Source organism: Erpetoichthys calabaricus, chromosome 4 (assembly GCF_900747795.2).
Source record: "Erpetoichthys calabaricus chromosome 4, fErpCal1.3, whole genome shotgun sequence".
NCBI lineage: Eukaryota > Metazoa > Chordata > Cladistia > Polypteriformes > Polypteridae > Erpetoichthys > Erpetoichthys calabaricus.
In genome coordinates, this window is record NC_041397.2 from 209,776,725 (window position 1) to 209,791,757 (window position 15,033).

Here is a 15,033-nt window from a genome sequence, read left to right on the forward strand (position 1 = left end):
CTACAGAAAAATCAAGCTAAATAAGATACCGAACAAACGTTAATGATGACGATAAACATAACTACCTTTCATATTGTACACTAACATTGCAGATACTCTGCATAACATTTCATAAATAAGTTAAAAAGTTAATAAATGAAATAACACAAATATTAAAAAGAAATAATACAAGAAGGGAAAAATAATTAAAACAATATGCTTAAAAATAGAATATGTCAGTAATGACGATAAACACAAAACACTTGGATTTGCTATATATAATCGTACATTTCATTAGTTTTGTTTAATGGCTCTAAAACTGCTTTAAATATACTGAGCTTTTTATTCTGTGAGTCCATCCGTGTTTCTGTTGTGCCGTTGTTCCTTGTCAGAAAACATTTTCAGCTCCTTTTCTTTTTTGAATTGTAGCACTAGGGTGTTGTACCGTGTTAGTCACTATGGATGTAGTGAGAAGTCAAGCAAAATGACACATTTTATTGGCTAACTAAAAAGATTACAATATGCAAGCTTTTGAGGCAACTCAGGCCTCTTTATCAGGCAAAATGTAATACAGAAACTGGAGTTCCCTGTGTTTATATAGGCACCAGGACAGGTACAGCACTGGGAAACCTTTAAGTGAGACATCTTAAATGTAAAAAATTAATAGACCTCTCCAGGCTAAGAATCATTAGCAAGAGAGGAGAACACTGTATAATTAAGATCTTTTCATAATATAACTGTCCAACAAAGTCTTTTGAAGTTTCTGATGAGTTTTTCAATACAATGTGGATCTGTAGTCAGATTGTCTGTGTCAGTCCGAGAGATGCAAACAATCCTCATGTCTGGCCATAAAACTCTTGTCTCTATTTAAACCATGTTGTAATGTGTTAAATTTTAGGATCAGTTTAACTTCCTATTTTTTTCTCTCTTGCTGTGTTCTGAAGCTGCCCATAAAGCACTGTGACTTTAAAGTCCCTCTCACAGTGTCAATGGCTATTGAAGTGAGCTGCTACAAGAACATCTCTGTTGCTATGATTAATGTGCAACATGTGTAAATTCTTTCTTTGGCAGAGTGTTTGTCCAGTTTCTCCAACATAAAGTGCAGTGTTGGGACTTTTCATACACAGAATTAGGTAGGCCACATTAGATGATCTGCAAGAAAAATGATGCCTTTATGCGGTGTTCTAGTCGGCAGTGTGGTATAACTACACAATCTTTATCATAAATGTAAGGACATGTTTTGCATCTTTTCTGTAGGCAGGGAGATGTGCCATTTTCTGTTGGCTCACTTAGGGGGCTTCGGACAATTACTTGCTGCAGGTTTGGTGGTTGTCTGTATGCCAGGAGGGATGGTTCTGGAAATACATTTTTCAGCGTTTTGTCATTGTTTAGCATTGGCTGAAGTTCTATTATAATTTTTCAAAGGGCTTCAAGATGTGGGTTATAGGTGACAGCAACAGGACCTGCAGCCGAGCCCTTCTCGCCATAGACATATATACAGTAGATAGACGCTGCATTCACTGTGTTGCCCAGTCGACACAATACATCAGCGCGTCCGCCATATTGCGAGTGGCAAAAGTGCCATTTAAACTAATACAGGTAAACATGGAAGCCAGGTTTTCTGATGAAAAAACAATAACGTTTAAAACAGTATCGTTTACATACAACAGATTTTGTCTAATCATTTAAATGCAATTATTTATATCCATGTATACACTAATAATGGCAATTATTAAATAATAATAATAATTATTATTTATTATTATTATATTATTATTAAATAATTCCTCCCATATAAGTAACATTTCTCAGACTGCCTTCTTCCATTTCCAAAACATTTCTAGACTTCGTCCTGTTCTTACGCAACACAGTACTGAAGTATTGGTTAATGCCCTAGACACCTCACGTATAGATTACTGTAATGCTATTCTATCTGGCATCCCACAAAAACTTATCCATCGCTTACAACTTATGCAAAATTCTGCTGCCAGGATAATAACCTGCTGTTCTAAATCCACTGAACATATTACACCTATTCTCTCTCAACTTAACTGGCTCCCTGTTCACTACAGAATACAATACAAAATACTGCTCTTAACATTTAAAGCTCTCCACAACCTCACTGATCACCTCCAGACTTACACTCCCTCTCGCTCCCTCAGATCCTCATCTGCAGCTCTACTTTCTGTACCGCACATCAGACTCAGTGCTCTGGGAGTTCGAGCATCCTCTCATAGTGCACCTCAACTCTGGAATTCTCTTCCCTCTCATATACATTAACTCGATTCAATAACACATTTTGAAATTACCCTCAAAACTTTTCATTTCAAACTGGCATACCAATTGTGAATTTTGCACTATTACTGCCAGTTATCTTTGTTTGTTTGCTAATTATTGCTTTTTGATTTATCATTCTCTTGTTTTAATTTTACTGTTTAATTTTATTGTAAGGTGTCCTTGAGTGCTAAGAAAGGCGCCTATTAAATAAAATGTATTATTATTATTATTAATTATTGAGACGAAAACTTGACTAATGTCTGAAAGTCAAAATAGTAAGACTGCAACTGGCAGTCTGGTCTTTCTTTTAACAGTGATATGATACGCTCAATGACAAAAATAAACAATTTTATTGTATACTAATTGGCTTAATAATTTCTGAAAACATTTCACTCATTCCTCTCTCAATTTCTCTCTCTCTTTCTCACACACACACGTGCACACACACACAATGTGGTTACTTAAATATATACAGGATGGGATCTAAAATCCACGAAACAGAACTGTCTTACATAGCTTTTTCTGTGTGTTGCCACTCTGTAATTTGAGAATTCAGTCTGGCAATATGGTGCAGCCTTAGTTTGTGAAAGACAGACACAACTAAAGACATGAGCATAAAATGATAGATGTCAATTTCAAACTGTGTTTCCTCAATGTGCTCCTTGAGAAAAAACACAGCATCTGAACCAATCTCAGCCCGAACAAACTGATTGATCAAAGATACACTGACAGCTTGCCCTAATGTCGACTGTCAGATAACACGCTCAGCTACTTTGACCACCTTGACTGTACCCTCAGAAGGAATCATCACACCTCCTTTGTTTTTTTTAATGTGAGCAAGTGTTAGCTTTGATCATATGATGCCGGTACAGCATCTGTTACCAAACTAGCACGGCGCACATCACAGGACAGCTTTGTCAAAATCCTGTCTAAGGGCTACCTCCCACTGTTTCCTGAGGTGGATTTCTTTGGGAAACTTTCAAAGTTTGAGAAATGTTAACAGCTAACAACAATCTACATAGTTAGTGACTAAATACGTTTAGCCAAAACGTTGTTTGGAGGCTCACTTGAGCACATAAATGCATAGCTTTGCTAGCTTAGCCTGGCGTAGCTAAAGTTAAGATTATAAAACGGGATTTTCTAATGGGCAAATATAACCAAAACAATTGTTCAGCTTTACCTATGAAATGTAATCCCTGTGATCTGGTCTGGAGCGTACAGCGGTTTGTACAATCCCAAGCAGCACATGTGTGAGGCATCTTTATCCATTACCTGTACTGTACTTCACTCCACAGCAGTGCCACTCGCAATATGGCGGCGACGTTGACGTACGATGCTGCTGGTCATGAGGCGTCTAGTAATTCTATGTCTATGCTTCTCGCGGTATGGGCAAATGAATAGATAGAGGAGTTACGCGTATCGTGAGCACCTCCGCACAGCAGATGGCAGTAACGTAATTTCGGCGATATTCTCAGCCAACTACCGGATATACACCAACGTGAGAATTCGCTTTGTCATTGTACGCAGTCGCCATTGTCGTGGTTGTATCATACGCGATCTTTTTTTCTTCCGTTTCATAGAAACAGTAAAGGCTTTCAGGGAAACCTAGTAAACGTTTGGCGACAATGACACTGAAGTAATTTTGTAAGAAAGCGTTGTAATAAACTGAAGTTAAAAGGGCTGTTTTATGCTTTAGGCCTTGAATGTGCTGCAAGACGGACTTGCGCCTGTTTGGATTTGTTTAAATGGACCGTTCATTTAAGGACTCAGAAGATTCCCAGCATCACCCGCAGTGAGTAATATGACTGAGGGCATGCGATAGCAGATCTGCCCCATCATGAGACGCAGCGGGCGGGTTGTGAAAAACCGTTCTATGCAGAACAACGCGGGCGAGCCTACCGATGGTTACGCCGAAGGATTGGGGTTCAAAACTGATTCTCGCGTAACTCGACGAAAAAGGAGATGTGGCGAGGGACCCCAAGGTCTACAGGCGAAGCAGAAGTGCGAGGAGCCTCGGACAGATCATCGAGTGGATTTCCTCACCGGTGACTCGATGGAAAATTTAGACACACAGTCACGGGCAGTGTCTGATATTGTTACAGAAGATGATTTGTCAAATGTGGAATTGCCAGACCTGTTCGGTCTTGGAGATTTAAACTGGACACAGTTACAAGTACTGGAATCCATGGAAGAGTTTTATTCCGAGGATAAAGCGTCTCTTCGAGACTTCGGCTTGGACACCTTACAGTACACAGAAGATCCTGTTGGTGCCGCTGTCGACAGCTCCCAGTCTCAAGCTTTTAAGCAGCAGAGAGAGGATTCGCCAACGAAAGAAGAGCCTTCTGGGAAAACTAATCGCAATGCCATTGCGGCTAGAATTAACCGTTTAAAGAAGAAAGAGTACGTGCAGGGTTTGGAGAGCAGAGTTGCCCGTTTGTCGACGGAGAACCAGGAGCTGCGTGAGGAGAACACGCACCTGAACAAACGCGTGGAAAGTTTGGAGGATGAGACGCGGTATCTGCGCGCCGTGCTTTCCAACGACAGTGTGCTGGCGCAGCTTCTTGGGAGGCTCACGGGAGTGAACGGCGTCAAGTTGTCCACATCGCTGTTTCGGGAGTGCGTCGAAAGTGACCACGATTATACACGACCGATGAGGAGCGAGATGCCGGAGGGCGACCTAGGAGGAGTCTGTCTACACGTGGACAAGAACCACGTGTCGGTGGAGTTCTGCTCCAAATGTGCCCATAGTGCGGGCTCTTCATTCAAAATGTAGGGTCAAGTACTATTTACTTTTTTTTCATTTGTGCAAAACTATAAAACTGAACATTTGTTAAAAAGAAAAAAAATAATAATAATTTGGAAGCAAAAGGAGGACAGATCCCCAATAACGTGCTACTATGATCTGACCTTCTGAACATTTTCTGTAATGCTTAAATCAGTTTTGAGCATGCTTTGTTTTGAAAAATCGTTTATTGCAAGTTACTGCTAAACCTTTTGACAGTTTTTTTCTAGGTGATTGTTCTGCCATACTGGGCTGGTGGGAGTTACAGAACACCAATGCAAAAATGCCACAATCTCCATGGTAAGGATCAATTAATGGAAGATAATGCTCACAAAGGTGCTGCTTGTTCTACACAGTAACATGTTCAATACTGATTTGTTAGAAGCATCCTTTGTGGGTGTGTCAGTGATAACTCTCTGGACATGCAGCAAACCCTGACACTGCTAGGCAGACATTTTTAGGCAGTTATATTGACTGTTAAAAAATAACTTGAAAATTTATTTTTTGAGGATGTAATGTTTTTTGTTAAGTTTGAAGGCAGCCTAATTGCATTCTGAGTCATTTTGATTTTAAAGCTTGCCTCGACTTTATATAATGTACTGTACATTAAATAATTTTGCAGTTCAAGAGTAGTTTTGGTTTATTACAGGACCAGTCATAGACTAATTGAATTTAAATGGTTATGTAAGTAATGATAAAAAATTGAGGTGAGGTTTCACAAAGAGATATTTATTAGTACAAAATCCTAGTTAGTTGTTTGCTTTTTGCAGGAAAAGCAGATATCCTTCTGAACTAGAAATTGTTTCAAATTGATCGCCTTACTGATAATGAGTGATTCATATTAAAAACTAAAGTATGTATTTTCTCTCATTGTGAAACATCCCTCTTGTGTTAAAGTCCATTTTCATGTAGCATCCTTGTTTTTCTTTATGCTGAAGTGGAAAGCGATGTGGTGGAGCTGAAGAAACGGGACCAGCTGCTGGCATCTTGTCCTGGTTTTTATTAAAAGGTAGTATAAGGGAATGTAAGTGTTTAAAATTTTCAGTTTTTGCCGGCACTAGACATAAACAAAATGATAGTTTCAGGGAAATGAGAGCGAAGGAGGTAAAAGGCAAAGTCAGGTTTGACTAGCATATCAAAACAAGATATTTTATATACATGCACAAACAATGGCTTAAAAATGAAATGCGCTTTTTAAACTTTATTTTTGAACCAAAGAAATATATAAAATTCTCTTGCACCCATCAATTAAAGCAGCACCACATAAGTTAAATATTCTTTATGGTGCTCAATATAGAACTATTTCTGTTAGCACTTAAAATATTTCACGTAGCCAGATTTATTTTCTCATTATGTCACATTTGTTTAGATTCAATAAAATATTTGTTTTATGGTAAAGGGCAGAGTTTGCATATTGTTTAGTTCAAAGTGATTCTTTTTACTTTGAAAGATAATTTTGTTCAACTTCTTCTTGCTTTGATTTAAGAGAATCCAATGTCTTGTGTATGTTGTCAAATAAAAAATTTGGTAATTGTTATCGTGTCAGTCATTGAGCTGCTGTTATTAAGAACATTTTCTTCGACTTGGCAGTATTTAGTATGTGATTTTAATTTACCTGTTTTATGGGAGTTTTATTAATAATTTGTTTTTTTTTTTTCTTCCATGCAGCTAATATTTTATCTCTTCAAACACATCCTTTAAACAAAAGGTACTCAACCTAAGGTCACTTGGGGGAAAACGTAAATCTATGGCATTTGTCTAAGACCAGCGTGACTTCTTTGCATCGAATATGCTTAGTTACAAAAACAAAAAAAACTTCACTAATGAGTAAAAACAAACATGTGTCTACTTAGGCCGGAGTTATACTTCACGCGGCGCATGCTGCAGCGGACGCTTCTGCTACGCAAGCATTGAAGTGTTTATACTTGCGCGCGTACTTTACGTAAATCTGGAGGAATCCGCCAGGTGGCAGTGCGAGATATTATCACGCTGAGAACATGTTTGGCTTCTCTGTGTTGTGAATTGCCTAGAACACCCATTAAATTTCGATGACACCTTACCGCAATATCTCTGAAAAGGATGTTTATTGATTAAATCCAGGGATGTGTCCATTCCAGCAAGCATTGGGCACGAGTGAGAAACAATCCCTGGATGATGCCTCGGCTCATCGCAAGGTGAATACAAGCACACATACATTAGTGTCATTTTAGCGGCACCAAATCCCCAAATCTGTATATCTTTGGAAGGAAACTGGAGCACACCGAGGAAACCCAGCAGGAAAACGTGTAAACTCCAGGCAGGGAATATCAGTGACGTGACTCCCTGCAAGACAGCAGCGCTAACGCTCCACCACTGTGTCACCCTATGTGTGTAATTACTAACAGTATTCATTATTTAAATGAAAGTACCGATTTATCTGTAAAATGTAATATACTTTAATGCTTTTCATCATGAAAATGATATCAAGTATAAATCTAAGGATTCTAAATGTGCAGAGAGTTGGAATATCATACATTTAATGTGCTCAGTGTGGCGATCTATTGCTGGCGATTTGCTGCTGTCAGGAGCAGTGGTAGCCCTAGAAAAAATAAAGGGCACAGAAGATGGTATGTGAGAATTTTAAAATGTATCGTGTCATTACAATCGGGAATATGCAACGCTTGAATATAAAAGCACCATAAATACATCTGTCGGCATTTTGCTTCACCACATCGTATCAAATATTGAAGCGCACACCGATCTCGTAGGATCCGCAAAGCGGCTTTCTGTCACATGTAGATAGTAAACAGAGACTCTGATGTCACATTCCAACTTTTAGCACACTGTGCCCCGCGACTTTTTGCTGGTACTGCAACTTGCGCACACGTCGCGTTAATTTCTGAGGACCTGCTCAGAGGACACATCAAATGAATGCTCAGAACGCGTGGCGGCTATGATGCGGGCGCGTACGCATTGTGAGCGTGAAGTATAAATGAGCCTTTAGACATCCATTAATATGTTGTCCAGCACACAGTACCCATTATAAATAATTTAAAGGCAATTTTGAATTGTACTGCATTTCCCAATGTGCATAGGTATTAACTTTTAATATGTTCTTGTTTACTTTCAACTAAAAGTAACGTATACTGAACAGTTATAATCATGTTGTTTTATCAAAATGAAAAGTACAGTAAAATGCCAGTATGCATACATGAGGTAAAAAATGGCGATTTTGATTTGAGTGAAGAGAGTTTTTTAGGTCTGAAAGCCACTCAGTAGTTTTTAACTTTTTTTTTTTTTTTAGCAGTTTGCAGAATTTGTGTTTTGTTGTTTAGAGTGAAACTTAAGTTTAGTTACTTTTTCCCCTTAGAGTAGGCAATTCTGTAAAATAATGCAATAGCATATGTTGCACCATCAGATCAGCCCAGCATGTGCTTAAGAACTTGTATTAGTGATTTCATATCTGCAGATGCAAAGAAGCTTTTTAGTTTAAAAGGTGCACAATCTAAAAAAAAAATAGACCGAGGGACAGAGCTGGGAAAGATGTGCAGCAGGTTAGGGTGATAAAAGATAAAGATGGAAACATACTCGCAAGCGAGGAGAGTGTGTTGAGCAGATGGAAAGAGTTTTTTGAGATGCTGATGAATAAAGAGAACTAGAGAGAGAAGAGGTTGGATGATGTGGAGATAGTGAATCAGAAAGTGTAATGGATTAGCAAGGAGGAAGTAAGGAAAGCTATGAAGAGGATGAAAAATGGAAGGGCCGTTGGTCCTGATGACATACCTGTGGAAGCATGGAGGTGTTTAGGGGAGATGTCAGTGGAGTTTTTAACCAGATTGCTTATTGGAATCTTGGAAAGTGAGTGGATTCCCGAGGAGTGGATAAGAAGTGTACTGGTGCTGATATTTAAGAATAAGGGGGATGTGCAGGACTGTAATAACTACAGGGGGATAAAATTGATGAGCTACAGCATGAACTTATGGGAAAGAGTAATGAAAGCTAGGTTAAGTTTTAAGCTTGATTAGTTAGCAGCAGTATGGTTTCATGCCAAGAAAGAGCACCACAGATGCATTGCTTGCTCTGAGGATGTTGATGGAGAAGTATAGAGAAGGCCAGAAGGAGTTGCATTGCGTCTTTGTGGACCTGGAGAAAGCATATGACAGGATGCCTTGAGAGGAGCTGTGGTATTGTATGAAGAAGTCGGAAGTGGCAGAGAAGTATGTAAGAGTTGTACAGGATATGTACAAGGAATGTGTGACAGTAGTGAGGTCTGTGGTAGGAGTGACGGATGCATTCAAGGTGGAGGTGGGATTACATCAGGGATCGGCTCTGAGCCGTTTATTTGCAATGGTGATGGACAGGTTGACAGACGAGATTAGACAGGAGTCCCCGTGGACTATGATGTTTGCTGATGATATTCTGATCTGTAGCGATAGTAGGGAGCAGGTTGAGGAGGAGACTCTGGAGAGGTGGAGATAGGCTCTGGAGAGAAGAGGAATGAAGGTCAGTCGGAACAAGACAGAATACATTGGTGTAAAAGAGAGGGAGGTCAATGGAATGGTGAGGATGCAGGGAGTAGAGTTGGCGAAGGTGGAGGAGTTTAAATACTTGGGATCAACAGTACAGAGTAATGGATTGTAGAAGAAAGGTGAAAAAGAGTGCAGACAGGGTGGAATGGGTGGAGAAGAGTGGCAGGAGTAATTTGTGACAGATGGGTATCAGCAAGAGTAAAAGAGAAGGTCTACAGGATGGTAGTGAGACCAACTATGTTATATGGTTTGGAGACGTTGGCACTGACCAGAAAGCAGGAGACAGCTGGAGGTAGCAGAGTTAAAGATGCTAAGATTTGCACTGGGTGTAACAAGGAAGGACAGGATTAGAAATGAGTACATTAGAGGGTCAGTTCAAGTTGGACGGTTGGGAGTCAGAGAGGCAAGATTGCATTGGTTTGGACAAGTGCAGAGGAGAGATACTGAGTATATTGGGAGAATGATGCTAAGGATAGAGCTGCCAGGGAAGAGGAAAAGAGGAAGGCCTTAGAGAAGTTTATGGATGTGATGAGAGAGGACATGCAGGTGATGGGTTTAACAGAACAAGATGCAGAGGACAGAAAGATATGGAAGAAGATGATCCGCTGTGGGCAACCCCTAACGGTAGCAGCCAAAAGAAGAAGAAGGCAATCAAAAGAGCATGGCCCAAATAATGCTGAGTAGCCAGTTTATTAGTTACACCTATGCAGTAGCAGGTAGGACTCCACAACAGCATGGATCCTTTGAGCCAAGAATTCACCAAGTAGCAGGAATCATTTTTCGTGGATTTTGAACCAGGCTGAATCAAGGGCATCTGACAGTTCCTGTAGATTTTTCTATCTGCTTTGTGACATTATACTATATTTGAAGTATCCATTGAAAAAGGGCAGAATATGAGCATACAGGGATGCATGTGGTCAGCAGCAATGCTTGGATAGTCTGTTGCATTCAAATGATTCTCGTGTGCTACCAAGACACTTAAAGTGTGCCTCGAAAACATTGTATACCATCACCAGCCTTGCACAAGGCCGAGAGGGTCCACAGATTCATACTCTTTTATTCTAGATTCTGGCCCTGTTATCTGCATATTCTAGCAGAAGCTGAAAATAATCAGACCAGGTGACATTTTTTCCAGTCTTCAGTCTTGATGGTCACATGGCAATAGACCACCTGCTTCAAGACCTGGGATGTGCTTAGTCATGCCTTTTTGCACACTACTGTTTTAGAAGTGCTGTTACTTGATTATTTGTAGCCTTTTTCTGAGCTATAACATACTAAGCCTATCTTTTCTGACACCTGTTGTTAACTAGGTGTTTTCCCCCCACAGAACCATTGCATTTTGGATATTTTTTTGTTTACCACACAATGCTGTGTTACTTGTAGAGAGTATAGTATATGGAAGTCCCAGGAGAACAGTTGTTTCTGAGGTACTGGAATTGGCTAATTTTGCTCCAGTGATCACATCTGGATCGTTAAGGGTGTACTTGCACTAGGCACTTTTGTTCTGTACCTTGCCCAAGCACAATTGCCCCGTAATTGCCTTCATGTAAAGCCAAAACAAGGTCCGAGCATGGAGTGACAGCATTCAAGTCAAAATGATTTTACTTATTTTGGGAGTTGTGTAGCGCAAGATATCGCACTACCCTCTTAAATATTTATTGGTTGTGCAGCACAGTGTTTTGCTGTTAATTGTCCTGCATGTTTACGAGAATATTTTTCCGGAGACAAATGATGTTAAGGGAGGAATTTGCAGCATCAAATGATGTTGAAAGTAATGGAAATTGCACAACCCTACTTGTTACATGATTGATATATTTGTTTCCTGTGCACAGGCACGTTTAGCGATCATACTGTCCCCGATCCTTCTGAGCTGTGCCCAGGCACACCTCTTCCAAGTAGGCCATGGCACGGTACGATTAGCCCGGCATGGGGCGGTCACATCTAACGAATTAGACTTGGTGGGGTTGCATGTGGACAAACATGTTTGGGCAAGGAACAAATTGCCAGTGTGAGTACACCCTTACATCACACACATAACTCATTTGGGTGAATTGAACTCCTCTGCATCATGTCTCCATGCTGTATTTATTGAGTTTCAGCAGCATGGTTGGAGGAATAAGCTGTTTGTGTGATAATCAAGTGTACCTAATAAACTTCACAATGAGTGTATACATAACAATGTAGTTATTTCCTTATATACATTGGGGAATTTTAAACAGTTTAAAATGTTGCACAATTGTATTAAAGGTAGTTAAGTTTTTTCATCTTCATGCATGCACTGTATTTTTGAAAACTTTTTTGTTTCACAAATTGTCATTTATAAAGTATGCATGCCTATTTTTATTTTCTTTAATGAAATATGACAATATGCATTTATCCCTCAGTATCTTTTTTTTTTTTTTTGCCCATATTGTCTTACTACCTAACATGATTCAGTTGTGTTTTGCGTGGTTTCCTGATGACAGCACCCTGATCACTGCCAAAGATGAATTGTCATTCACGTCTGAAGGTTTTATTATGTTCTTGCGCATTTTGTTCATGTACAGCTCATGCAGATCAGATATGAGGTGTTAAAAGTACAGATAATGTTTTCATTGCAACTTCATCCCATCATTTAACTGTTAAGTTTACAGTATATTAGGAAACTAACCAAAAAATTAGTGAACACAGAACTGGCTACTGTGTACATATGTTTCCTTCTATCAGTATGCAAGACCGACCTAGTATCTGTTTATTTTGGTTGCCTGCATGTTCAGCTACAAATCGGTGTTTTCTAGAGGAGTCAGTTTGAATAGGTAAGTAATTCTGAAGCAGAATTACTCAAAATATCAAAAGCACAATATATACAAGGAAGTGTTTTTTTAAATTTTTTTAAATAATGCCGAATGACAAACCCATCATGCTTATCTATCAACTGTATAATAAAACACTACAGTCTGTTTGTCCAGTTCCTCTCAGCAATCTGATAGGTCAGTTTGGCTTTAGTGATGCAATGAAAGAAGTTCAAGTGTCAGACACACAAGTAGAAATGGCATGGGAGGTACGCAGAGCCGCCTTCAAAGACAGCAAGTGTAAAAGTGGAATGGTTGTGAGAAAGCCTCCTCGAAAATAATTTAGTCTGAGAAGCACTCTTCTCCTGAATGTGCTCAAGAGACGGAGTGTTGGTAGAGTAGTTCAGATACATGCGAATACAGAGGAAAGGCGTTGAAAGTGCACGTAGGGCAAGAGAGAGAATAATTTAAACATATTTGCTGTTACCTGTCTTTGATAGCCTGCAAGGCTAAAAGGTGTAAAAAAAAAAAAAAAATCCTGTACTTTTTCATTTATGATGCAAAAAAGTATTTAAACTCTTATTAAATTGATTTCTGTCAAAAATTTGAGAATTAGGTCAAACCCAAATTAAACATCCAGCCATCCTCCCTGTTTTTGATTTTCTGCACTGTGGAGTTTGAATTTAATGTATTTTTCTATGGTTTTCCAAATTAGCTTATTTTGAGAGCTGGTAAGAAATGAGTAGGTTTTGTAGTGTCTTTTCTACGTCTTGGTTAGAACAGACCAGGTCCTGTGTGGAAATATAAGCTGCTGCATAAGTGGCAAGAGCTACCTGCAGGTCATGTGTTGAAGTTCAGCGGTTGACACTTTTTGAGCATCTTGTTCTGCTTCCAGGCTGAACTTGCTAGGGACTGACTGATGTGGACAGTTTGTCCTGTATTTGAAATCTTCCCCAATTGTAAGTGATCTAGACAGTGGAATGATTGATTTCCAGTTGTTTACAATTTTTTTTTTTTTTTGTTGTTATACAGTATATGCAATTCCCTTCCCAGACTCAGAGGAATCAATAACCTTTCTAAAGGCCTATGTAGACATGGTGATAAGACACTTCACCTAGGAATAACAATGCAAACTAAATATTTGATATTAGGAACGTTTCCACCAAGGTCCTCTCAAATATTGCTCAAATCATTTGCAGCTGGTTAAAATTGTGTTTGGGATAGTGAGAAATGTAGGGGTGCACTTACTTTCTACATGTGAAATTTGTTTTTATGTTTATTTAAATTATACAATAGACTATAAAATGAAAATATGGCATGATTTGTTGTATCACTTTTATCTATAGGCATATTTTAAATTAAGATCAAATTTTGGTATGTCCACAATTAAAAAAATAAATAGTTGGAATGTACTTTGTCGCATGACAGTAAGTAGTATGATTGTGCAGTGTGTGGCACTTTTAGTCTTAAAGTTTTTGGGCACGTCACTGTTTTTAAAGAGCTGATAGGTAATTTGCACGAAATAGAACATTTTCATACTCACTCAATCCAGTTTGGAGGCTTGGGAAGAAAAAAACAGCATTGGACAGAAGGCCATCCCATTGCAGGGCCCACACACACACCCTTAGCCTTGCTCACACAGGACCTCTTTGGAATTGCCAGTTCATCAAACCTGCCCTTCTTTGGGGATGTGTTAGAAAAACATAGACATGGGTAAACTCAATGCTAATGATTAGATTTAAAATCCTGGGTGCTTGATCTGTGAGGTGACAACACTATCCATGTTCTGTGTTTGTGATTTTGTGTTTGTGTTTCTCTCAGTAAATGGATAATAGGTATCATAAAATGTCAAATGGGTAGACAATAAGTTTAATACTTTTTAAGAGTTTAAACTTTGTAACTATAATTGTCTAGGTGTTATCAATACAAATTGACAAATCAATTTTTTGAACAAAATGGATTGAGTATAGATTAGATGTTTGAGCTTTAAGTGAAGAGTGTTGGTACCTTTAAAGGGTAGCAGGCCTGCTTCCTTCAGTCTCTGAATGGGATGCTCTTGAAAATAAGATGATCATTTCACCATTAGAATGTGTATTCTGTTATTGTTTTTATGGGGTCTAGTCAAAAACGGTTTTTATTTTGCACACATGTACATAATGCTAGCAACAAAGTGATCCAAAAGAATTAAATGAAAATGACTGGTTACTCTTTAAAACTTGTGTAAACCTGTCATTGGATAAATCAGAAAAAAACAGCATTGTACAGGAGTACACTTTGATATACTACGGTTTTCTCTTTTTTTTTTACCTTCATTTGAATTAAATGCAGGCAGGGGATCTGAATTTTCTTTTTTTTCCTAGTAGTACTCATTTTTGTAGATATTGCGTGACTAATCAGCATCAAACTAACACACAGACTGTATGTTGGGCATCATATTGCCCTTCATGATCATTGATCTCAATTGCCCCAATGGAACTTGGGGTAACACTCTGTTTTATCAATGTCATACACTTCCACAGGCATACAATATAATTAGCATAATATTGTTTTTCCTTAAGTAGTCATCTTTTTTAGCTTGCAATGTGTTTACTTGGGTTAACTAGTACTATAAATAAAAATAATGAAAGCTTATATAAGAAAACATCTTAAGCCAAGTTGTAGGTGACATAGCAGAAAGCATTAGGTATGCAAGGTGTACTCTAAGGATGTCACAGTA

The 15,033-nt window shown here is 38.8% G+C and overlaps 1 protein-coding gene across 1 annotated transcript; it reads left to right on the top strand.

Moving 5' to 3' along the window:
- The first annotated feature begins 3,730 nt into the window (after positions 1-3,730).
- On the top strand, positions 3,731-6,573 carry crebzf (CREB/ATF bZIP transcription factor). Its single transcript, XM_028800275.2, has 3 exons — positions 3,731-5,025; positions 5,258-5,338; positions 5,977-6,573. Exons 1-3 carry the CDS (start codon positions 4,094-4,096, stop codon positions 6,167-6,169), a joined length of 1,206 nt encoding a protein of 401 aa, XP_028656108.2. The 5' UTR covers positions 3,731-4,093; the 3' UTR covers positions 6,170-6,573.
- The last annotated feature ends 8,460 nt before the right edge of the window (positions 6,574-15,033 follow it).

Excerpts from the sequence above, each read along its gene's own strand:
- crebzf (XM_028800275.2), top strand. The coding sequence starts at position 4,094 with ATGAGACGCAGCGGGCGGGTTGTGAAAAACCGTTCTATGCAGAACAAC. Across the intron at positions 5,026-5,257 it reads GCGGGCTCTTCATTCAAAAT|TTTTTTTCTAGGTGATTGTT; the intron begins GTAGGGTCAAGT and ends ACCTTTTGACAG. Across the intron at positions 5,339-5,976 it reads AAAATGCCACAATCTCCATG|TGGAAAGCGATGTGGTGGAG; the intron begins GTAAGGATCAAT and ends TTTATGCTGAAG.